At 49.9% G+C, this 25648-nt stretch overlaps 1 protein-coding gene across 2 annotated transcripts in view; it reads right to left on the bottom strand.

The window, feature by feature from the left end:
- Nucleotides 1-16518: 16518 nt before the first annotated feature.
- Nucleotides 16519-25648, bottom strand: part of LOC137347564 (neurogenic locus notch homolog protein 1-like) — a 154572-nt gene continuing 145442 nt past the window's right edge. For both annotated transcript variants that reach the window (XM_068012052.1, XM_068012053.1), the window contains 4 exons: nt 23372-23673; nt 23051-23198; nt 20307-20404; nt 16519-19844 (listed from right to left, as the gene is read on the bottom strand). In XM_068012052.1, the coding sequence (XP_067868153.1) occupies nt 18477-19844; nt 20307-20404; nt 23051-23198; nt 23372-23673 (1916 nt within the window). In that variant the 3' untranslated portion in view covers nt 16519-18476. The remainder of the gene's footprint in view (nt 19845-20306; nt 20405-23050; nt 23199-23371; nt 23674-25648) is intronic.

Genomic DNA, 25648 nt, shown 5'->3' with positions numbered 1-25648 from the left:
GACCTCTACAAATGCATCACCTCACACTTCTCTGGGTTAAATTCCATTTGCCACTTTTCTGCCCATCTGACCTGACCATCAATATCTTCCTGCAGCCTACAGCTATCCTCCTCGCTATCTACCACACGGCCAATCTTTGTGTCGTATGCAAACTTCTTGATCATGCCTCCTACATTTACGTCCAAATCATTAATATACACCACAAAAAGCAGGGGACCCAGTACTGAGCCCTGCGGAACGCCACTGGAAACAGCCCTCCAGTCACTAAAACAGCCGTCAACAATTACCCTTTGTTTTCTGCCACTGAGCCAATTTTGTATCCAAATTGCTGCATTTCCCTGGATCCCATGGGATTTTATTCTTTTAACCAGTCTGCCATGTGGAACCTTGTCAAAAGCATTGCTATAATCCAAGTAGACCACATCAACTGCATTACCCTCATCTATCTTCCTTTTTACCTCTTCAACAAATTCGATCAAGTTGGTCAAACAAGATCTTCCCTTAACAAATCCACGCTGACGATCCCTGATTAACCTGCACCTTTCTAAGTGACAGTTTATCCTGTCTCTCAGAATAGATTCCAATAATTTGTCCACTACTGAGGTTAGACTGACTGGCCTGTAATTATTCGGTCTATCCTTCGCTCCCTTTTTAAACAGAGGTACAACATTAGCAATTCTCCAATCCTCTGACACCACACCTGGATCCAGTGAGGACTGGAAAATGATGGTCAGACCTTCTGCTATTTCCTCTCTTGCTTCTTTTAACAGCCTAGGGTACATTTCATCTGGCCCTGGTGATTTATCAACTTTCAAGGATGCTAATCCCATTATGTTTATCATGCCTCCTACATTTACGTCCAAATCCTCTCACCCTATGTTTATCACATCCAATATTTCACACTCTTAACTAAAATATCTGCATTGTTCTCCTCTTTTGTGAAGACAGACGCAAAGTATTCATTAAGAACAATACCAACATCTTCCGCTCCTACACATAGGTTACCTTTTTGGTCTTTTATGGGCCCTACTCTCTGCTTAGTTATCCTCGTACTCTTAATGTATTGATAAAACATCTTTGGGTTCACCTTGATTTTTCTTGCCAATATTCTTTCATACCCTCTCTTTGCTTTCCTAATTTCCTTTTGGATTTCACCCATCCACTTTCTATACTCCTCTCGGCTTTCTGTAGTATTGAGTTCTCGGTGTCAACATAAGCTTTCCTTTTCTGCCTTATCTTACCCTGTAGGCTCCTTGACATCCATGGGGCTCTAGATTTGGCCGTGATTTGACTCTGAACCCCTTGAATCTCCCCTTTGCCTCCCACTGTTCTGACACTGATTTACCTTCAAGTAACTGTTTCCAGTCCACTTTCGCTAAATCAGTCCTCAGTTTAGTAAAATTGGCCTTGCCCCAATTGAGAACTCTAAATCCTGTTCTCTCTCTGTCCTTTTCCATAATTATGTTAAAATTGACTGAATTATGATCACTATCACCAAAATGCTCTCCCACTGCCACTCCTTCCACCTGCCCATCTTCATTTCCTAAAACTAAGTCTAAAACTGCACCCTCTCTTGTTGGACTTGCTACATACTGGGCAAAAAAGTTCTCCTGAATGCACCTCAAGAATTCTGCTCCCTCAATTCCTTTCACACTAAAACTATCCCAGTTAATATTGGGGTAGTTAAAATCCCCTACTATTACTGCCCTGTTGTTCTTGCACTTCTTAGAGATTTGCTTACATATCTGCTCTTCTATCTCCCTCTGACTGTTTGGGGGTCTATAATACACTCCCAGCAGTGTGACTGCTCTTTTTTTCTCCTTAGCTCAATCCATATGGCCTCATTTGATGAACCTTCCAACATATCATCCCTCCTCACAGCTGTAATGGTTTCTTTGACCAAAATTGCCACTCCCCCTCCTTTCTTATCACTCTCCCTATCGTGTCTGAAAACCCTGTAACCAGGAACGGTGAGCTGCCATTCCTGTCCTTCCTTAAGCCATGATTCTGTATTAGCTATGATATCATACTGCCACATGTCGATCTGTGCCCTCAGCTCATCTGCTTTATTTGCTATACTCCTTGCATTGAAATAGATACCCTTGAGCACTGCCAAACTCTTTTTTTTATTTTCTAACCCTCATTTCCTCTGTTTTCCAGACTCATCCATTAATTTTCTGCCTTCCATTTCTTAACCATCCTTTGCTGGTTTCTAAAATATTCCCAATCTTCTGGCCTACCATTAATCTTCACAGCATTGTACACCTTTTCTTTCAATTTGATACCATCCTTAATTTACTTAGTTAGCTACGGATGGTGCATCCTTCTCATAGAGTGTTTCTTTATCAATGAAATATTATCTTTGTTCAGAGTTATGAAATATCTCCTTAAATGTCGGCCACTGCTTCTCAACAGTCTTATCTGTTAGCCTATTTTACCAGTCCACATTAGCCAACTCTGTTTTCATACCCTTGTAACAGCCTTTATTTAAGCTTAAGGCACCAGTTTCAGACCCAAATTTCTCACTCTCAAATTGAATGTGAAATTCTACCATGTTATGATCACTCTTGCCTAGAAGATCCTTTACGTTGAGGTCATTACTTAATTCTGTCTCATTACACATTACCAGGTCTAAAACAGCCTACTCCTGGGTTGGTTCCAAAACATATTGTTTGACGAAACTGTCCCTGATAAACTCTATGAACTTATCCTCCAGGCTACCTTTGCTAATTTGATTAGTTCAATCTATATAAAGATTAAAATCGCTCATGGTTATTGCAGTACCCTTCTTACAAGCTCCCATTATTTCTTGATGTACACTCTGTCCTACAGTGTAGCTGCTGTTAAGGTGACTATAAACTACTCCCACCAGTGACTTCTTTCCTTTGCTATTTCTTGTCTTCACCCAAACTGATTCTACATCTTGATCTTCCGAGCCAAGATCATTTCTCACTACTGTACTGATCTCATCCTTTATTATCAGTGCTACCCCAGCGCCTTTTCCTTTCTTCCTGTCCTTCCAAAATGTCAAATACTCTTGAATATTTAGTTCCCAGCCTTGGTCACCTTGTAACCATGTCTCTGTAATGGCTATCATATCATTTATTTCGATTTGTACCATCAGTTCATCAATCTTGCTCTGTATGCAATCTGCATTCAGATAAAGAGCCTATAATTCTCTCTTCTTTTCCATTTTTCCCTACTCTGACCTTATTTGCTGGTGCACTGTTATGTTTGTCTGCTCTCTCCCTTCCCGTCACACTCTGGTTATCATTACCCTGCACTATGAGCTTGTCCTTTCTCATTAACTTTCTAAATTTCCCCTCAACTGAACCCTCTCTGCGATTATTTAGTTTAAAGCCCTCTCTACAGCCCTGGTTATACGATTCATCGGGACATTTAAAAGGGAATTGGATAAATATTTGAAAAGGAGGAATATAAAAGGAACAAATCGGTTCTGACTGAGCGTTGAAGTTGTCAATTTCTCACAGAAGTAGAGTCCAAATTCAAGGAGCAAAGTACCGCAGATGCTGGAAATCTGAAACAAAAACAGAAAATGCTGGAAATACTCAGCAGGTCTGGCAGCATCTGTGGAGAGAGAAACAGTTAATGTTTCAGGTCTGTGACCCTTCATCAGAACTATCTAAAGTTAGAGATGTAACAGCTTTTGAGCAAATGGAAGGTGGGAGGGAAATGAAGAACATACGAATTAGGAGCAGGAGTAGGTCACTCGGCCCCTCGAGCCTGCTCTATCAACAAAAGGGCAGGTCTGTGATAGGGTGGAGGGCAGGAGAAATTAAATGACAAAAGCTTTCATGTTGCAAGGCCAGCGAATGTCAAGGGGAGATGGTTAGATACTTTCTTGTTGGAGAAAATGGTCTCCATTCTCCATTCTCCAAATGACATTCAATGGCATTACCATCGCTGAATCCCCCACTATCAACATCCTGGGGGTTACCATTGACCAGAAACTGAACTGGAGTAGCCATATAAATACCGTGGCTACAAGAGCAGGTCAGAGGCTAGGAATTCTGAGGCGAGTAACTCACCTCCTGACTCCCCAAAGCCTGTCCAACATCTACAAGGCACAAGTCAGGAGTGTGATGGAATACTCACCACTTGCCTGGATGGGTGCAGCTCCAACAACACTCAAGAAGCTCGACATCATCCAGGACAAAGCAGCCCGCTTGATTGGCACCCCATCTACAAACATTCACTCCCTCCACCACAGATGCACAGTGGCAGCAGTGTGTACCATCTACAAGATGCACTGCAGCAACGCACCAAGGCTCCTTTGACAGCACCTTCCAAACCCACGACCTCTACCAACTAGAAGGACAAGGACAGCAGATGCATGGGAACACCATCACCTGCAAGTTCCCCTCCAAGTCACACACCATCCTGACTTGGAACTATATCGCCGTTCCTTCACTGTCGCTGGGTCAAAATCCTGGAACTCCCTTCCTAACAGCACTGTGGGTGTACCTACCCCAAATGGACTGCAGCGGTTCAAGAAGGCAGCTCACCACCACCTTCTCAAGGGCAATTAGGGATGGGCGATAAATGCTGGCCCGGCCAGCGACACCCACATCCCATGAATGAATAAAAGAAAACATAGAGACATAGGCAGAGATAGAGACACAAGAGAGAGAGAGAGAGAAAAACAGAGAAAGGGAGAGAAAAAGACAGAGACAGAGAGAAAGACAGAGAAGGAGAAAAAGATAGAGACAGAAAGAGAGACAGAGACACACACACATACAGAGATATGCAGAGATAGAGACAGAGCAGCAGAGAGAGACAGAGATAGAGACCGAGACAGGGATGGTATTTGAGAAGATGGGAGGTTCTGTTGCAGCCCTAACCATGACCAGCTGAGGGCAGCAGAGATAAGGCCTCCACGTCCCAGTGCACAGCTGCCACTCACTCTCCCACCCGGGGAAGCTGAACTTCAAACCCCAGACCCATTGCCCCAATGGAAGACCCCTTGGCCATCATACGACTGCTTGTCACCATGCCCGCCGTATTGCTTGCCTTAATTCCATCCTCCCACTCCGCCAACTCTGAACCCCAGCCACGGACTACTGGCTTCCGCTGCATTCCTTCACTGTGCCTCTCACCGAGTTGCACATCACACTCACCACTTCACATCCCATAATATTCCCCATTCCAATTTCCCCCCCAACCGCATTTCACCCATCACCACATTCCACACTGAGCACCAACTCCAACACACCAACATTGCCGCCGAAACCCAAAAAATCCTCTTTTCCACACAGTGAACTCAAAATTCTCTGCTCAGCAGCCAATGAATACAGACTGTGCCTGTGGGACCCCCAGTGAGAGTCAGTGCCTGTGGGACCCCTACCCCAGTGAGAGTCAGTGTGTGTGGGACCCGTACCCCAGTGAGAGTCAGTGTGTGTGGGACCCCTACCCCAGTGAGAGTCAGTGTGTGTGGGACCCGTACCCCAGTGAGAGTCAGTGTGTGTGGGACCCCTACCCCAGTGAGAGTCAGTGTGTGTGGAACCCGTACCCCAGTGAGAGTCAGTGTGTGTGGGAGCCGTACTCCAGTGAGAGTCAGTGTGTGTGGGACCCCTACCCCAGTGAGAGTCAGTGTGTGTGGGAGCCGTACTCCAGTGAGAGTCAGTGTGTGTGGGACCCCTCCCCCAGTGAGAGTCAGTGCCTGTGGGACCCCTACCCCAGTGAGAGTCAGTGTGTGTGGAACCCGTACCCCAGTGAGAGTCAGTGTGTGTGGGACCCGTACCCCAGTGAGAGTCATTGCCTGTGGCACACCTACCCCAGTGAGTCAGTGTGTGTGGGACCCGTACCCCAGTGAGAGTCAGTGTGTGTGGGACCCCTACCCCAGTGAGAGTCAGTGTGTGTGGAACCTGTACCCCAGTGAGAGTCAGTGTGTGTGGGACCCCTACCCCAGTGAGAGTCAGTGTGTGTGGAACCCGTACCCCAGTGAGAGTCAGTGTGTGTGGAACCCGTTCCCCAGTGAGAGTCAGTGTGTGTGGGAGCCGTACTCCAGTGAGAGTCAGTGTGTGTTGGACCCCTACCCCAGTGAGAGTCAGTGTGTGTGGAACCCGTACCCCAGTGAGAGTCAGTGTGTGTGGGACCCGTACCCCAGTGAGAGTCAGTGTGTGTGGGACCCATGCCCCAGTGAGAGTCAGTGTGTGTGGAACCCGTACCCCAGTGAGAGTCAGTGTGTGTGGAACCCGTACCCCAGTGAGAGTCAGTGTGTGTGGGACCCGTACCCCAGTGAGAGTCAGTGTGTGTGGGACCCATGCCCTAGTGAGAGTCAGTGTGTGTGGAACCCGTACCCCAGTGAGAGTCAGTGCCTGTGGGACCCCTACCCCAGTGAGAGTCAGTGTGTGTGGAACCCGTCCCCCAGTGAGAGTCAGTGTGTGTGGGACCCGTACCCCAGTGAGAGTCAGTGTGTGTGGGACCCGTACCCCAGTGGGAGTCAGTGTGTGTGGGACCCGTACCCCAGTGAGAGTCAGTGTGTGTGGGACCCATGCCCTAGTGAGAGTCAGTGTGTGTGGAACCCGTACCCCAGTGAGAGTCAGTGTGTGTGGGACCCGTACCCCAGTGAGAGTCAGTGTGTGTGGGACCCATGCCCTAGTGAGAGTCAGTGTGTGTGGAACCCGTACCCCAGTGAGAGTCAGTGTGTGTGGGACCCGTACCCCAGTGAGAGTCAGTGTGTGTGGGACCCATGCCCTAGTGAGAGTCAGTGTGTGTGGGACCCATGCCCTAGTGAGAGTCAGTGTGTGTGGAACCCGTACCCCAGTGAGAGTCAGTGTGTGTGGGAGCCGTACTCCAGTGAGAGTCAGTGTGTGTGGGACCCGTACCCCAGTGAGAGTCAGTGCCTGTGGGACCCCTACCCCAGTGAGAGTCAGTGTGTGTGGAACCCGTACCCCAGTGAGAGTCAGTGTGTGTGGGACCCGTACCCCAGTGAGAGTCAGTGTGTGTGGGACCCATGCCCTAGTGAGAGTCAGTGTGTGTGGAACCCGTACCCCAGTGAGAGTCAGTGTGTGTGGGACCCGTACCCCAGTGAGAGTCAGTGTGTGTGGGACCCATGCCCTAGTGAGAGTCAGTGTGTGTGGAACCCGTACCCCAGTGAGAGTCAGTGTGTGTGGGACCCGTACCCCAGTGAGAGTCAGTGTGTGTGGGACCCATGCCCTAGTGAGAGTCAGTGTGTGTGGGACCCCTACCCCAGTGAGAGTCAGTGTGTGTGGAACCTGTACCCCAGTGAGAGTCAGTGTGTGTGGGACCCCTACCCCAGTGAGAGTCAGTGTGTGTGGAACCCGTACCCCAGTGAGAGTCAGTGTGTGTGGAACCCGTTCCCCAGTGAGAGTCAGTGTGTGTGGGACCCCTACCCCAGTGAGAGTCAGTGTGTGTGGGACCCGTACCCCAGTGAGAGTCAGTGTGTGTGGGACCCCTACCCCAGTGAGAGTCAGTGTGTGTGGAACCCGTTCCCCAGTGAGAGTCGGTGTGTGTGGGACCCGTACCCCTGTGAGAGTCAGTGTGTGTGGGACCCCTACCCCAGTGAGAGTCAGTGTGTGTGGGACCCCTACCCCAGTGAGAGTCAGTGTGTGTGGGACCCGTACCCCAGTGAGAGTCAGTGTGTGTGGGACCCCTACCCCAGTGAGAGTCAGTGTGTGTGGAACCCGTTCCCCAGTGAGAGTCGGTGTGTGTGGGACCCGTACCCCAGTGAGAGTCAGAGTGAGTGGGACCCGTACCCCAGTGAGAGTCAGTGTGTGTGGGAGCCGTACCCCAGTGAGAGTCAGTGTGTGTGGGACCCCTACCCCAGTGAGAGTCAGTGTGTGTGGGACCCCTACCCCAGGGAGAGTCAGTGTGTGTGGAACCCGTACCCCAGTGAGAGTCAGTGTGTGTGGGACCCGTACTCCAGTGAGAGTCAGTGTGTGTGGGACCCCTACCCCAGGGAGAGTCAGTGTGTGTGGAACCCGTACCCCAGTGAGAGTCAGTGTGTGTGTGGGACCCGTACCCCAGTGAGAGTCAGTGTGTGTGTGGGACCCGTACCCCAGTGAGAGTCAGTGTGTGTGGGACCCGTACCCCAGTGAGAGTCAGTGTGTGTGGGACCCGTACCCCAGTGAGAGTCAGTGTGTGTGGGACCCCTACCCCAGTGAGAGTCAGTGTGTGTGGGACCCCTACCCCAGTGAGAGTCAGTGTGTGTGGGACCCCTACCCCAGTGAGAGCCAGTGTGTGTGGGACCCCTACCCCAGTGAGAGTCAGTGTGTCTGGAACCCGTACCCCAATGAGAGTCAGTATGTGTGGAACCCGTACCCCAGTGAGAGTCAGTGTGTGTGGGACCCGTACCCCAGTGAGAGTCAGTGTGCATGGAACCCGTACCCCAGTGAGAGTCAGTGTGTGTGGAACCTGTACCCCTGTGAGACTCAGTCAGTGTGGAACCCGTACCCCAGTGACAGTCAGTGTGTGTGGGACCCGGACCCCAGTGAGAGTCAGTGTGTGTGGGACCCGTACCCCAGTGAGAGTCAGTGTGTGTGGGAGCCGTACCCCAGTGAGAGTCAGTGTGTGTGGGACCCGTACCCCAGTGAGAGTCAGTGTGTGTGTGACCCGTACCCCAGTGAGAGTCAGTGTGCGTGGAACCCATACCCCAGTGAAAGTCAGTGTGTGTGGGACCCGTACCCCAGTGAGAGTCAGTGTGCGTGGAACCCGTACCCCAGTGAGAGTCAGTGTGTGTGGGACCCGTACCCCAGTGAGAGTCAGTGTGTGTGGGACCCCTACCCCAGGGAGAGTCAGTGTGTGTGGAACCCGTACCCCAGTGAGAGTCAGCGTGTGTGGGACCCGTACCCCAGCGACAGTCAGTGAGTGTGGGACCCGTACCCCAGTGAGAGTAAGTGTGTGTGGGACCCGTATCCCAGTGAGAGTCAGTGTGTGTGGGACCCGTACCCCAGTGAGAGTCAGTGTGTGTGGAACCCGTACCCCAGTGAGAGACAGTGTGTGTGTGACCCGTACCCCAGTGAGAGTCAGTGTGTGTGGAACCCGTACCCCAGTGAGAGTCAGTGTGTGTGGGACCCGTACCCCAGGTAGAGTCAGTGTGTGTGGAACCCGTACCCCAGTGAGAGTCAGCGTGTGTGGAACCCGTACCCCAGTGAGAGACAGTGTGTGTGGAACCCGTACCCCAGTGAGAGACAGTGTGTGTGTGACCCGTACCCCAGTGAGAGACAGTGTGTGTGTGACCCGTACCCCAGTGAGAGTCAGTGTGTGTGGGACCCGTACCCCAGTGAGAGACAGTGTGTGTGTGACCCGTACCCCAGTGAGAGTCAGTGTGTGTGGAACCCGTACCCCAGTGAGAGTCAGTGTGTGTGGGACCCCTACCCCAGTGAGAGTCAGTGTGTGTGGGACCCGTACCCCAGTGAGAGTCAGTGTGCGTGGAACCCGTACCCCAGTGAGAGTCAGTGTGTGTGGGACCCCTACCCCAGTGAGAGTCAGTGTGTGTGGGACCCCTACCCCAGTGAGAGCCAGTGTGTGTGGGACCCCTACCCCAGTGAGAGTCAGTGTGTGTGGGACCCGTACCCCAGTGAGAGTCAGTGTGTGTGTGACCCCGTACCCTAGTGAGAGCCAGTGTGTGTGGGACCCCTACCCCAGTGAGAGTCAGTGTGTGTGGGACCCGTACCCCAGTGAGAGTCATTGTGCGTGGAACCCGTACCCTAGTGAGAGTTAGTGTGTGTGGGACCCATACCCCAGTGAGAGTCAGTGTGTGTGGAACCTGTACCCCTGTGAGACTCAGTCAGTGTGGAACCCGTACCCCAGTGAGAGTCAGTGTGTGTGGGACCCGTACCCCAGTGAGAGTCAGTGTGTGTGTGACCCGTACCCCAGTGAGAGTCAGTGTGTGTGGGACCCCTACCCCAGTGAGAGTCAGTGTGTGTGGGACCCGTACCCCAGTGAGAGTCAGTGCGTGGAACCCGTACCCCAGTGAGAGTCAGTGTGTGTGGGACCCCTACCCCAGTGAGAGCCAGTGTGTGTGGGACCCCTACCCCAGTCAGAGTCAGTGTGTGTGGGACCCCTACCCCAGTGAGAGTCAGTGTGTCTGGAACCCGTACCCCAGTGAGTCAGTGTGTGTGGGACCCGTACCCCAGTGAGAGTCAGTGTGTGTGGAACCCGTACCCCAGTGAGAGTCAGTGTGTGTGGGACCCGTACCCCAGTGAGAGTCAGTGTGTGTGGAACCCGTACCCCAGTGAGAGTCAGTGTGTGTGGAACCCGTACCCCAGTGAGAGTCAGTGTGTGTGGGACCCGTACCCCAGTGAGTGTCAGTGTGTGTGGGACCCGTACCCCAGTGAGAGTCAGTGTGTGTGGAACCCGTACCCCAGTGAGAGTCAGTGTGTGTGGGACCCGTACCCCAGTGAGAGTCAGTGTGTGTGGGACCCGTACCCCAGTGAGAGTCAGTGTGTGTGGGACCCGTATCCCAGTGAGAGTCAGTGTGTGTGGGACCCGTACCCCAGTGAGAGTCAGTGTGTGTGGAACCCGTACCCCAGTGAGAGTTGGTACCTTCAGTAGTGAAGAAGTGTAAGTATCTCCCACAGTTCTGGATATAGGAGGAAACTGTTGCCGTGTAAACGGGGATTACTATCTCTTAAACCTGTACACCTGAATGTGAATGTGAAGCAATGCCCCCGTACTGTCCGCCCAATGATTTTTCCTGTGTTGCATGAACAAGTGAAGCCATTGGGGGACCCCCCGCTCCAGGGCTGTTTGGTTCCTGATTGTTAATCTCGCTCAGATCAAAGATATCAGCCTTTCAAATCCCGTCACACTCACTGTGTAAAATGGGCCAGTCTGAGATGACAAGCCTCACTCAGAGAGTGTCTCTCTTGCCTCTGAGATACAACGTTGTGAGTTGTTCATCACTCCAGATACTTGAGCACAGAATCCAGGCCAACACTCCCTGTGCACTTCTGAGGGAGTGCTGCACTGTCGGAGGGTCAGTAATGAGGGAGCGCTGCACTGTCGGAGGGTCAGTACTGAGGGAGTGCTGCACTGTCGGAGGGGCAGTACTGAGGGAGTGCTGCACTGTCGGAGGGGCAGTACTGAGGGAGCGCTGCACTGTTGCAGATAGTGTTTTACAGTTGGGATGTTAAACGAAGGCCCCATCTGCCCTCTTCGTTGGATCTAAAATATTCCATGGCTGCTGTTTTGAACAAGTGCAGGTGGGTTCTCCACATTGTCCTGTGCAATATCCATCCCATAATTAACATGACTAAAATAAATGATGATCTGCTTGTTATCGCTTGCTGATTGTGGATTTTGCCGTGCTCTAATTGGCTGCTGTGTTTTCTACATTACAAGAGTGACTACACTTTAAAAAGAATTTTGTTGTCTTTAAAGCACTTTGGGATGTTCTATGATCACCCAGTCCTGTTCACCATCTGCCCTGTGCTTGCTCTCTACACCAGCTTCTGGTCTGGCAATGCCTCGATTTTAAAATTCTCATCCTTGTTTTCGAATCCTTCTATGGCCTCATCCTCCCTATCTCTGTAACCTCCTCCAGCCCCTCAACCCTCCGAGATCTCTGCACTCCTCCAATTCCAGCCTCTTTGCATATCCCCAATATTTTTAAAATTCTTTCATGGGATGTGGGCGTCGTTGGCCAGGCCAGCATTTATTGCCCATCCCTAATTGCCCTTGAGAAGGTGGTGGTGAGTTGCCTTCTTGAACCGCTGCAATCCACTTCTTGCCTTTTTGCAGCAGCGACAGGGAGAGCGAGGTGGCAGCTGGGTAAGTAAGTCCTATATATTTGGGCAGCGGCTGAACCCGAGACACTACACCTGTAGTGTCTCCCACCCGCCCTCCTCCTCTAACCAAAAAAAAAGGACTCGGTGGTGTGCAGATAAGGTAAGGCTTTTTCTATTTATTTTTTTTTCGTGTGTTTGGTAAAAACTTTTCGTTCCTTTTTCATTTATCTAAGTTAAGACTAAGTTAAGCTTAAGATTAAAAATGGCAGGAGATCTCAGACCCGTGTCATGCTCCTCTTGCTCAATGTGGGAGCTCAGGGACACGGCTGATGTCCCTGACTCCTTCACGTGCTGGAAGTGAGTCCAGCTGCAGCTCTTGTTAGACCGCATGACGGCTCTCGAGCTGCGGGTGGACTCACTTTGGAGCATCCGCGATGCTGAGGAGGTCGTGGATAGCACGTTTAGTGAATTGGTCACACCGCAGATTAGGATTGCTGAGGGAGAAAGGGAATGGGTGACCAAAAGGCAGAGAAAGAGCAGGAAGGCAGCGCAGGTGTCCCCTGCGGTCATCTCCCTCCTAAACAGGTATACCGTTTTGGATACTGTTGAGGGAGATGGCTCACCAGGGAAGGCAGCAGTAGCCAGGTTAATGGCACCATGGCTGGCTCTGCTGTTCGGAAGGACGGGAAAAAGAGTGGAAGGGCTATAGTCATAGGGGATTCGATTGTAAGGGGAGTAAATAGGCGGTTCTGTGGTCGAAAACGAGACTCCCGAATGGTATGTTGCCTCCCAGGTGCACGGGTCAGAGATGTCTCAGATCGGCTGCAGAACATTCTGAAGGGGGAGGGTGAACAGCCAGTTGTCGTTGTGCACATAGGCACTAATGATATAGGTAAAAAACGGGATGAGGTCCTACAAGCAGAGTTTAGGGAGTTAGGAGCCAAGTTAAAAGGTAGGGGACCTCAGAGGTAGTAACCTCAGGATTGCTACCAGTGCCACGTGATAGTCAGAGTAAAAATGAAAGAATAGTCAGGATGAATGCGTGGCTTGAGAGATGGTGCAGGAAGGAGGGGTTCAGATTTTTGGGGCATTGGGACCGGTTCTGGGGGAGGTGGGACTATTACAAATTGGACGGTCTACACCTGGGCCGGACTGGAACCAATGTCCTTGGGGGTGCTTTTGCTAACGCTGTTGGGGAGGGTTTAAACTAATGTGGCAGGGGGATGGGAACCAAATGAGGAGGTCAGTGGACAGTAAGGAGGTAGTAACTAAAGCCTGTAAGGAACTAGATAATGAAGTCAGCGTGACGAAGGGGAAGAGTAGACAGGGAGCAGATGATGAACGCAAAGGGACTGGTGGTCTGAGGTGCATTTGTTTTAATGCAAGAAGTGTAGTAGGTAAGGCAGATGAACTTAGGGCTTGGATTAGTACCTGGGAGTATGATGTTATTGCTATTACTGAGACTTGGTTGAGGGAAGGGCATGATTGGCAACTAAATATCCCAGGATATCGATGCTTCAGGCGGGATAGAGAGGGAGGTAAAAGGGGTGGAGGAGTTGCATTACTGGTCAAAGAGGATATCACAGCTGTGCTGAAGGAGGGCACTGTGGAGGACTCGAGCAGTGAGGCAAAATGGGCAGAACTCAGAAATAGGAAGGGTGCGGTAACAATGTTGGGGCTGTACTACAGGCCTCCCAACAGTGAGCGTGAGATAGAGGTACAAATATGTAAACAGATTATGGAAAGATGTAGGAGCAACAGGGTGGTGGTGATAGGAGATTTTAATTTTCCCAACATTGACTGGGATTCACTTAGTGTTAGAGGTCCAGATGGAGCTGAATTTGTAAGGAGCATCCAGGAGGGTTTTCTCGAGCAGTATGTAAATAGTCCAACTCGGGAAGGGGCCATACTGGACCTGGTGTTGGGGAATGAGCCGGGCCAGGTGGTTGAAGTTTCAGTAGGGGACTACTTTGGGAATAGTGATCACAATTCCGTAAGTTTTAGAATACTCATGGACAAAGACGAGAGTGGTCCAAAAGGAAGAGTGCTAAATTGGGGGAAGGCCAACTATACCAAAATTCGGCAGGAGCTGGTGAATGTAGATTGGGAGCAGCTGTTTGAAGGTAAATCCACATTTGATATGTGGGAGGCTTTTAAAGAGAGGTTGATTAGCGTGCAGGAGAGACATGTTCCTGTGAAAATGAGGGATAGAAATGGCAAGATTAGGGAACCATGGATGACAGGTGAAATTGTGAGACTAGCTAAGAGGAAAAAGGAAGCATACATAAGGTCTAGGAGGCTGAAGAAAGACGAAGCTTTGAAAGAATATCAGGAATGTAGGCGCAATCTGAAACGAGGAATTAAGAGGGCTAAGAGGGGACATGAAATATCTTTAGCAAACAGGGTTAAGGAAAATCCCAAAGCCTTTTATTCATATATAAGGAGCAAGAGGGTAACTAGAGAAAGGATTGGCCCACTCAAGGACAAAGGAGGAAAATTATGCGTGGAGTCAGAGAAAATGGGTGAGATTCTAAATGAGTACTTTGCATCGGTATTCACCGAGGAGAGGGACATGACCGATGTTGAGGTTAGGGATAGATGTTTGATTATTCTAGGTCAAGTCGGCATAAGGAGGGAGGAAGTGTTGGGTATTCTAAAAGGCATTAAGGTGGACACGTCCCCAGGTCCGGATGGGATCTATCCCAGGTTACTGAGGGAAGCGAGAGAGGAAATAGCTGGGGCCTTAACAGATATCTTTGCAGCATCCTTCAACACGGGTGAGGTCCCGGAGGACTGGAGAATTGCTAATGTTGTCCCCTTGTTTAAGAAGGGTAGCAGGGATAATCCAGGAAATTATAGACCAGTGAGCCTGACGTCAGTGGTAGGGAAGCTGCTGGAGAAGATACTGAGGGATAGGATCTATTCCCATTTGGAAGAAAATGTGCTTATCAGTGATAGGCAACATGGTTTTGTGCAGGGAAGGTCATGTCTTACCAACTTAATAGAATTCTTTGAGGAAGTGACAAAGTTGATTGATGAGGGAAGGGCTGTAGATGTCATATACATGGACTTCAGTAAGGCGTTTGATAAGGTTCCCCATGGTAGGCTGATGGAGAAAGTGAAGTCGCATGGGGCCCAGGGTGTACTAGCTAGATGGATAAAGAACTGGCTGGGCAACAGGAGACAGAGAGTAGCAGTGGAAGGGAGTTTCTCAAAATGGAGACGTGTGACCAGTGGTGTTCCACAGGGATCCGTGCTGGGATCACTGTTGTTTGTGATATACATAAATGATTTGGAGGAAAGTATAGGTGGTCTGATTAGCAAGTTTGCAGACGACACTAAGATTGGTGGAGTAGCAGATAGTGAAGGGGAATGTCAGAGAATACAGCAGAATATAGATAGATTGGAGAGTTGGGCAGAGAAATGGCAGATGGAGTTCAATCAAGGCAAATGCGAGGTGATGCATTTTGGAAGATCCAATTCAAGAGTGAACTATACAGTAAATGGAAAAGTCCTGGGGAAAATTGATGTACAGAGAGATTTGGGTGTTCAGGTCCATTGTTCCCTGAAGGTGGCAACGCAGGTCAATAGAGTGGTCAAGAAGGCATACGGCATGCTTTCCTTCATCGGACGGGGTTTTGAGTACAAGGGTTGGCAGGTCATGTTACAGTTGTATAAGACTTTGGTTCGGCCACATTTGGAATACTGCGTGCAGTTCTGGTCGCCACATTACCAAAAGGATGTAGATGCTTTGGAAAGGGTGCAGAGGAGGTTCACCAGGATGTTGCCTGGTATGGAGGGCGCTAGCTATGAAGAGAGGTTGAGTAGATTAGGATTATTTTCATTAGAAAGACGGAGGTTGAGGGGGGACCTGATTGAGGTGTACAAAATCATGAGAGGTATAGACAGGGTGGATAGCAAGAAGCTTTTTCCCAGAGTGGGGGATTCAATTACTAGGGGTCACGAGTTCAAAGCGAGAGGGGTAAAGTTTAGGGGGGATATGCGTGGAAAGTTCTTTACGCAGAGGGTGGTGGGTGCCTGGAACGCGTTGCCAGCGGAGGTGGTAGACGCGGGCACGATAGCGTCTTTTAAGATGTATCTAGACAGATACATGAATGGGCAGGAAGCAAAGAGATACAGACCCTTAGAAAATAGGCGACATGTTTAGATAGAGGATCTGGATGGGCGCAGGCTTGGAGGGCCGAAGGGCCTGTTCCTGTGCTGTAATTTACTTTGTTCTTACTTTGTCCCATGTGAGGTAGGTACACCCACAGTGCTGTTAGGAAGGGAGTTCCAGGATTTTGACCCAGTGACAGTGAAGGAACGGCGATATAGTTCCAAGTCAGGATGGTGTGTGACTTGGAGGGGAACTTGCAGATGGTGGTGTTCCCATGCATCTGCTGCTCTTGTCCTTCTAGGTGGTAGAGGTCACGGATTTGGAAGGTGCTGTTGAAGGAGCCTTGGTGAGTTGGTGGCTGTGTTTTCAGCTGCCTGGGCCCTTAACTCTGGAATTCCCTCCCTAAACATCTCTCTCTCTCTCCCCCTTTAAAATGCTCCTTAAAACCTCCCTCTTTGACCAAGCTTTTGGTCACCTGTCCTAATATCTCCTTGTGTAGCTTGGCATCAAATTTTTTTGATAGCGCTCCTGAGCAGCACCTTGAGATGTTTTACTATGTTTAAGGCGCTATGTAAATGCAAGTAGTTGTCTTTCAGTTGGGCAAAGGCACTGAAGGGAGGGAGTTTGTCCAGAGAGTTGGGAATTGGAGCCCAAATATGGAACGTCAATGAGAATGCGATGCCCGTGGCACAGTTTTATTGTTATGAGAACCTTTTACAAAAAGCAGTTAACAGAAAATACACCAGATTTTCAAACGAGCCCGCTCTAACTGGCTGTTATAAAACCAGAAGGTTTTCACATGGATAGTTTGGGGTCTATCAAACACTGTGATGCATGGTCAGGACATGTTTAAATGTCTCACTTACATCATACAGATTTCTTTAACAAAATCTTTTAATAAACATCGTTTATTTACAACGTTTACAGAAATGGGCTCTCTCATCTGAACAGCTGAATCATTCGTTTACACACTCTCTTTTTAAAGGCAACCTCCATGTTTATAATCGGGGGTCACTATGCACCCCCTCTTTACTAATTCCTCCACGCCTTGAAGGATTCAGTGTAAAGGTGTTTGAGTGTCCTGTCTCCCCCCATGCCCCCTGCCACACGTCAACCCCTGCACCCCAGAATCAGGACAGTACCCCTCTCCCAGCCCTGTCCTGTCCCCTTTAAATCTCTCGATGACACTTCCTCCTGCTGATATGGACAGATTTGGTTCCTCATGTCTTGTGTTTATAATTTCAAGAGGCAGCTGAAGGGAGGTCGAGGGCCAGCGGTGGGGGAGGGGTTTGGGAGGAATAGGTGTGGGTGTAGAACCTGCCTGCTAGTTCACAACAGCCCAAACCATTAACTTTCTGTTCCTCCCCTCGTATCTCCATCCTGCCCAGAACAAAGTACGTGCCATTTAAAAAAAAAAATAGTGTCATTATTGAAATAGTTCAGTTAAAGATAAACAAACGTCTTCACAAGGTGGTTACAAAAAAACTAAAGTTAAAGGTAACTGTCCTGGTAACTTTGAGACCACATGTACTCACTTTGCTGGGTTCAATTTCAGGGGCTGAGATCACAAGACTGAGAGCAGAATCTTTAGAAAATGTTGATGTGACAGCTCCACAGGAATACGGAAAGCTACACTTGCATCATTTTCAGAGTATGCAGTCTGCTGAGACTCGCAGAGATGCGAGAACCTTCCGGAACTCCTGCCATTTAATGTGTGGCTGGAGTACTCATCCCCTCACACCACCCGAGTGTCAATGTGAGTACACAGCAGTGAGTGTGCATGTGATTGTGTGTATGAGTGTGTGAGTGTATGAGTGAGTGTGAGTATGTGAGTGTGTGTGTGAGTATGAGTGAGTGTATGAGTGAGTGTATGAGTGAGTGTGTGTGTGAGAGAGTGTGTGAGTGAGTGTGAGCAAGTCTGTGTGTATGGGTGAGAATGAGTGCGAGTGTTAGTGTGTGTGTGTAAATGAGTGAGTGAGTGTGAGTGCGAGTGCATGAGTGAGTGAGTGTGTGAGTGAGAGTGTGCGTGTGCGTGAATGTGTGTAAGTGAGTGTGAGTGTGCGCGCAAGTGTGAGAGTGAGTTCTGGTGAGTGTACACAAGCTTTACATGGGTTCATTTTTAATCCGTTCTGTAGAAGATTCAGAACTCGTATATAAATATAAGTCACACTATTTTTATACATTAATTATTGGCAACAAATCAGTTGGCTAAAAACTCAACGACACAAATACCAGCTATATAATTTTATGTTTTTAAAAAGAAGTGTCAGGCTTCTATGAAAACTACAGTCTCTAACCGCCTGGTTTGTGATGGAGAATCAGCCACCCCATAATAACCAACCAAGTTCTGAAAGACCACACAAAACCCATTGACGTATTAAATAATGAATGCAGTAAAAACAGAAAGTACATAAATAAATTAAACAAAAACACAGAATAAAACTCCGCCCCTTCCTCATTCATTTAAAATCCGGCATTGAACAGAAAGTCGACCAACAGCTCCTTAAAGTCCAATCGAAGGATCTCACATTGTCCCATCAGAAACCTCAGTCATTTTCCCTCTATCTTGCTGAGCTGCCTGAACCCAGGAATGGGGTAGGGTGAGTTTGGGGGAGGGGGAATGTGGGGCAGGCATGGGGGGGTTTTCACTTGAAGACCTGGTCAGAGAGATGTCCCATTTGGGTGTGCATGCTAGTTGGGGGACTGGAGATGCCTTCTGACCAGTCCGACATGTTGGAATGAGGCGAGCAGCTGGACCATTGGTCAGGGGATTCGGGAGAGGGGGTGAGGAAAGGGTGGTCGGCCAGGTGGAACTGGTGGTTGGGCGTGTTGTCCATGGAGGAGGAGTAGCCGTGCTGTGAGGGGGGAGTCAGGAACTGGGTGGTGGCTATCGACTGGCTCATGGAGGTTGGCATTGACGTCTGGACGAGTTGGGTCTCCTGAGCTGAAATCATGTGAATGGGGAGGTTGTTTCCTCCCAAAGGGGGCAAATTGTTCTGTCTTGAATCACCACTGCAGTAGCTTTGAGTCGTGGAGTGAGTGTTTCCATTTGACATGGTGTTGAGTGGTTGCATGCCCTGTGATTGATGCTGCATCAGATGGGGTTGTGACAGGCCGGTGCTGTTGGCCACAGCTTGGTAGTTTACAATCTGAGACAAGGTCGTGTTGGGCATGCCGTTGTGTAAGGAGGTCATCATCCCGTGCTGATTCTGCTGGAGACCACCAGGCTGGGACTGGGCTGGGTTCCTCATGGCGTTGTAAGGGTTCTGGACCATTCCAGCTTGCATCCGAGCCAGCCAATCACACTGACTGCTCATGGTTCCAGCCCCTCCCAAGTTCATGCCCATCGAAGCATTGCTCAGAGGCTGCCCGTTGGCGTTGGGGTGATGAGAGAGGCGAGGGGCCACCGACTCGAAGACCATCCTGTTGGTCCCACTCAGGGTCACCTCCTGCTTGCTGCCCATGCCCAGGTGACTCAGGTTCAGCTGCCCATCCCCAGCTAAGCCTTGCAAATGGTTGAGCTGGATGGAGGGTGACTGCTGGAATGGCGATGTTAAAAGAGGAGGAGAGGCCACGTCCGAGAGATAGGTGTGAGAGGACTCCATGGAATCGACGGGAGACAGGACAGCCGAGCTGTCCAACAGGTTCCCCTTCCCATCCTGGGATTTCTTCCTCTTTGCCTTGGCCTCTTTGGACTCCTTGCCGTTTCCGGCCTTGGTGCCATTCTTCCGAGACTTCTTGCTGTGGCTAGCTGGCTTGAGATTGGCCATGTAGCCATTGGGTGAGCAGATTGGTGGGGAGAGTGTGGTGTTCCCCATCTGTACCTGGGGGCTCCTCACCAGGTTGTACTCATCCAGCAGCCTAACGATGTCATGATGCATGCGGTCCTGGGCGATGTCACGGGGCAACCGATCCATGTGGTCCGTGATCTCGCGGTTTGCAAAGTGCTCGAGCAGGAGCTTGCCGGTCTCGTAACTCCCTTCCCGAGCCGCCAAGAACAGCGGAGTCTCCTCCTGAGGGCAGACGGAAAAACAGGGGCAACACAGATCAACAAGGGTCAACATCAGAAGACTTTTGAAAGTCAAAAGTACAAAAAACCCATCGGGAAACTGTGCATGGCATCAAATCATACAACACACAGGAAACCATTCAGCCCATCGTGCCTGTGTCGGCTCTTTGAAAAAACTATCCAATTAGTCCCACTCCCTGCTCTCTCCCCCATACCCCTACAGATTTTCCATTTTCAAATATTTATCCAATTCCCTTTTGAAAGTTATTATTGAATCTGCTTCCACCGCCCTTTCAGGCAGCGCGTTCCAGATCGCAACAACTCACTGTGTTAATAAAACCTCTCCTCATCTCCCCTCTGGTTCTTTTACCAATTATTGTAAATCCCCTGTATCTATCTATAATGTGTCCCCTGCCACCTGCCTCTCCCCACAGCCCCTGTGTCAGTATAGCTCCAGTCTCCTCACCTTATTGTCCTGCATGTCTTTATTGGCTCCATTCTTCAGCAGGACCATTGTCGCCTCCACATTATTGACGGCAGCTGCCCAGTGCAGAGCCGATTTCCCTGGGAACAGAAACACATCCCGTCAGTGCCCGCAACCCTCAGCTTAATTCTGAGGTTCAATCAGTGACCCACCTCCCCACCCAACCTCAACATTCCACCTCCAATCAGTGACCCACCTCCCCACCCAACCCCAACATTCCAACTCCAATCAGTGACCCACTTCCCCACCCAACCCCAACATTCCAACTCCAATCAGTGACCCACCTCCCCACCCAACCCCAACATTCCACCTCCATTCAGTGACCCACCTCCCCACCCAACCTCAACATTCCACCTCCAGTGACCCACCTCCCCACTCAACCCCAACATTCCACCTCCAATCAGTGAACCACCTCCGCACCCAACCTCAACATTCCACCTCCAGTGACCCACCTCCCCACCCAACCTCAACATTCCACCTCCAATCAGTGACCCACCTCCCCACTCAACCCCAACATTCCACCTCCAATCAGTGAACCACCTCCGCACCCAACCTCAACATTCCACCTCCAGTGACCCACCTCCCCACCCAACCCCAACATTCCAACTCCAATCAGTGACCCACCTCCCCACCCAACCCCAACATTCCACCTCCAATCAGTGACCCACCTCCCCACCCAACCCCAACATTCCACCTCCAATCAGTGACCCACCTCCGCACCCAACCTCAACATTCCACCTCCAGTGACCCACCTCCCCACCCAACCCCAACATTCCACCTCCAATCAGTGACCCACCTCCCCACCCAACCCCAACATTCCACCTCCAATCAGTGACCCACCTCCCCACCCAACCCCAACATTCCACCTCCAATCAGTGACCCACCTCCCCACCCAACCCCAACATTCCACCTCCAATCAGTGACCCACCTCCCCACCCAACCCCAACATTCCACCTCCAATCAGTGACCCACCTCCCCACCCAACCCCAACATTCCACCTCCAATCAGTGACCCACCTCCCCACCCAACCCCAACATTCCACCTCCAATCAGTGACCCACCTCCCCACCCAACCCCAACATTCCACCTCCAATCAGTGACCCACCTCCCCACCCAACCCCAACATTCCACCTCCAATCAGTGACCCACCTCCCCACCCAACCCCAACATTCCAACTCCAATCAGTGACCCACTTCCCCACCCAACCCCAACATTCCAACTCCATTCAGTGACCCACCTCCCCATCCAACCCCAACATTCCAACTCCAATCAGTGACCCACCTCCACACCCTACCCCAACATTCCACCTCCATTCAGTGACCCACCTCCCCACCCAACCCCAACATTCCACCTCCAATCAGTGACCCACCTCCACACCCAACCCCAACATTCCAACTCCATTCAGTGACCCACCTCCCCATCCAACCCCAACATTCCAACTCCAATCAGTGACCCACCTCCACACCCTACCCCAACATTCCACCTCCAATCAGTGAACCACCTCCGCACCCAACCTCAACATTCCACCTCCAGTGACCCACCTCCCCACTCAACCCCAACATTCCACCTCCATTCAGTGACCCACCTCCCCACCCTACCCCAACATTCCAACTCCAATCAGTGACCCACCTCCCCACCCAACCCCAACATTCCACCTCCATTCAGTGACCCACCTCCCCACCCAACCACAACATTCCACCTCCAATCAGTGACCCACCTCCCCACCCAACCCCAACATTCCACCTCCATTCAGTGACCCACCTCCCCACCCAACCCCAACATTCCACCTCCATTCAGTGACCCACCTCCCCACCCAACCACAACATTCCACCTCCAATCAGTGACCCACCTCCCCACCCAACCCCAACATTCCAACTCCATTCAGTGACCCACCTCCACACCCTACCCCAACATTCCAACTCCAATCAGTGACCCACCTCCACACCCTACCCCAACATTCCACCTCCATTCAGTGACCCACCTCCCCACCCAACCCCAACATTCCACCTCCAATCAGTGACCCACCTCCACACCCAACCCCAACATTCCACCTCCAATCAGTGACCCACCTCCCCACCCAACCCCAACATTCCACCTCCATTCAGTGACCCACCTCCCCACCCAACCCCAACATTCCAACTCCAATCAGTGACCCACTTCCCCACCCAACCCCAACATTCCAACTCCATTCAGTGACCCACCTCCCCATCCAACCCCAACATTCCAACTCCAATCAGTGACCCACCTCCACACCCTACCCCAACATTCCACCTCCAATCAGTGAACCACCTCCGCACCCAACCTCAACATTCCACCTCCAGTGACCCACCTCCCCACTCAACCCCAACATTCCACCTCCATTCAGTGACCCACCTCCCCACCCTACCCCAACATTCCAACTCCAATCAGTGACCCACCTCCCCACCCAACCCCAACATTCCACCTCCATTCAGTGACCCACCTCCCCACCCAACCACAACATTCCACCTCCAATCAGTGACCCACCTCCCCACCCAACCCCAACATTCCACCTCCAATCAGTGACCCACCTCCCCACCCAACCCCAACATTCTACCTCCAATCAGTGACCCCTGACCCGCTGCCTCCAATCAGCAACTCCAACCCACCTAGTCGAATGGGATCCCCCACCCCGCCGCGGCCGCACCGCAGTGCTCCCTGTATTCCCGTTAACCCCCCATCTCATGAGACGAGCGGCAGGTCTCGTACCAAAGTCATCCACAGCGTTGACATCAGCATGGCAATTAACCAGCTCCTCCACCATTCCCTCTACCGCCAGGCGGGCTGCCAGGATCAGTGGTGTGGTCCCATCATGCATCCGCGCATCCAGATCTGTTGCTCGGTTCCGTATCAGAATCTGCCAGGTAGACAATAAAACACTGATCAGGAATACTGACACAGGGAGAGCAGGAACAGGAGGGAGGCCATTCTGCGCCTCAAGGCTGCTCCCCCATTTAAGTAGGGTCACGGGTTTTAACTCCAATCACGTGACATTTGGGTTAAACTGGTACCAAGACGGCCTGAACCCACCTGGAAAACGCCCTGAGCGTCGGCGGCCACCGCAGCATGGAGTGGGGTCCGACCCATGTTGTCCTGAATGTTAGCATCTGCACCAGATTCCAGGAGACGTTTGGCAGCGTCGGAACGGGCGTATCGAGCAGCCAAGTGCAGGGCGGTCTCGCCCGTCCGGTCTGTCTGGTTGTGGAGGTTGGCGCCCTGGTAGATAAAATCTGAGATGAGATTGCCGGAGGCGTCGTCTACCTCCTCCTCACTGTTCCCGGTCTCCAGACCCCCCCCACTGCACGAGGCAATCATCAGGGGAGTGAAGCCGTCTGTGGGGGAAAACCAGGGGGTGAGTGTCAGACAGCTGGAGATCACAGCGATGTATCCTTACCTCAAACACCCAATCTCACCCCCCCACCCCCATCCCTGAACCCCAAAACACAATCACGGCCCGAATCCTGACCCCACAGCAAACCTTTGACCCTGCCTACAAACCACATTTACTCAGTAATGCATGGTGTGTTACTATATAATATATAGGGTGTTACACCAGTAACACACGGTGTGTTATTACATTATAGGGTGTTACACTCAGTAACGCACGGTGTGTTATTATATAATATATAGGGCGTTACACCAGTAACACACAGTGTGTTATTACATAATATATAGGGTGTTACACTCAGTAACACATGGTGTGTTACTATATAATATATAGGGTGTTACACCAGCAACACACGGTGTGTTAATATATAATATATAGGGTGTTACAGCAGTAACACATGGTGTGTTACTGTATAATATATAGGGTATTACACCAGTAACACACGGTGTGTTAATATATAATATATAGGGTGTTACAGCAGTAACGCATGGTGTGTTACTATATAATATATAGGGTGTTACACCAGTAACACACGGTGTGTTATTACATAATATATAGGGTGTTACACTCAGTAACACATGGTGTGTTACTATATAATATATAGCGTGTTACACCAGTAACACACGGTGTGTTAATATATAATATATAGGGTGTTACAGCAGTAACGCATGGTGTGTTACTGTATAATAGATGGGGTGTTACACCAGTAACGCACGCTGTGTTACTATATAATATATAGGGTGTTACATCAGTAATGCACAGTGTGTTATTACATAATATATAGGGTGTTACACTCAGTAACGCATGGTGTGTTAATATATAATATATAGGGTGTTACACCAGTAACGTACGGTGTGTTATTACATAATATATAGGGTGTTGCACTCAGTAACGCACGGTGTGTTAAAATATAATATATAGGGTGTGACACCAGCAACGCACAGTGTGTTATTACATAATATATAGGGTGTTACACTCAGTAACGCATGGTGTGCTACTATATAATATATAGGGCATTACAGCAGTAACACACAGTGTGTTATTATATAATATATGAGGTGTTACACTCAGTAACGCACGGTGTGTTATTATATAATATATAGGGTGTTACACCAGTAACACACGGTGTGTTATTATATAATATATAGGGTATTACACTCAGTAACGACGGTGTGTTATTATATAATATATAGGGTGTTACACCAGTAACGCACAGTGTGTTATTACATAATATATGAGGTGTTACACTCAGTAACGCACGGTGTGTTATTATATAATATATAGGGTGTTACACCAGTAATGCACAGTGTGTTATTACATAATATATAGGGTGTTACACTCAGTAACGCATGGTGTGCTACTATATAATATATAAGGCGTTACAGCAGTAACGCACAGTGTTATTACATAATATATGAGGTGTTACACTCAGTAACGCACGGTGTGTTATTATATAATATATAGGGTGTTACACCAGTAACGCACAGTGTGTTGTTACATAATATATGAGGTGGTACACTCCGTGCGTTACTATATAATATATAGAGCGTTACAGCAGTAACGCACAGTGTGTTGTTACATAATATATGAGGTGTTACACCCAGTAACGCATGGTGTGTCATTATATAATATATGCAGTATTACACTCAGTAATGCCTGGTGTATTACCATATAATATATACGGGGTTACACCCCATAACGACATATGTGGGGTTCGTTTCGGGCCAGATCTGAGTCGGATACACACAGTACTCCACAGACTCTGAATCAATGCAGTGAGCGAGTGAGCGTCTCTATGATGTCATCGCGCTCAGACTACAGCTTCCTTCCATCCATCCAAAATAAAGTGGTGCGTACAGTGAGTGCACTATGGTCGGGATGTGGGTCCGATGTGGTTCTGTCGGGTTCGGGCCTTTAAC

This window comes from Heterodontus francisci, chromosome 32 (genome assembly GCF_036365525.1).
Source record: "Heterodontus francisci isolate sHetFra1 chromosome 32, sHetFra1.hap1, whole genome shotgun sequence".
In the NCBI taxonomy this organism is placed as follows: domain Eukaryota; kingdom Metazoa; phylum Chordata; class Chondrichthyes; order Heterodontiformes; family Heterodontidae; genus Heterodontus; species Heterodontus francisci.
The sequence above is the reverse complement of the archived record's forward strand: the minus strand, read 5'-3'. Positions and strand labels throughout refer to the sequence as shown.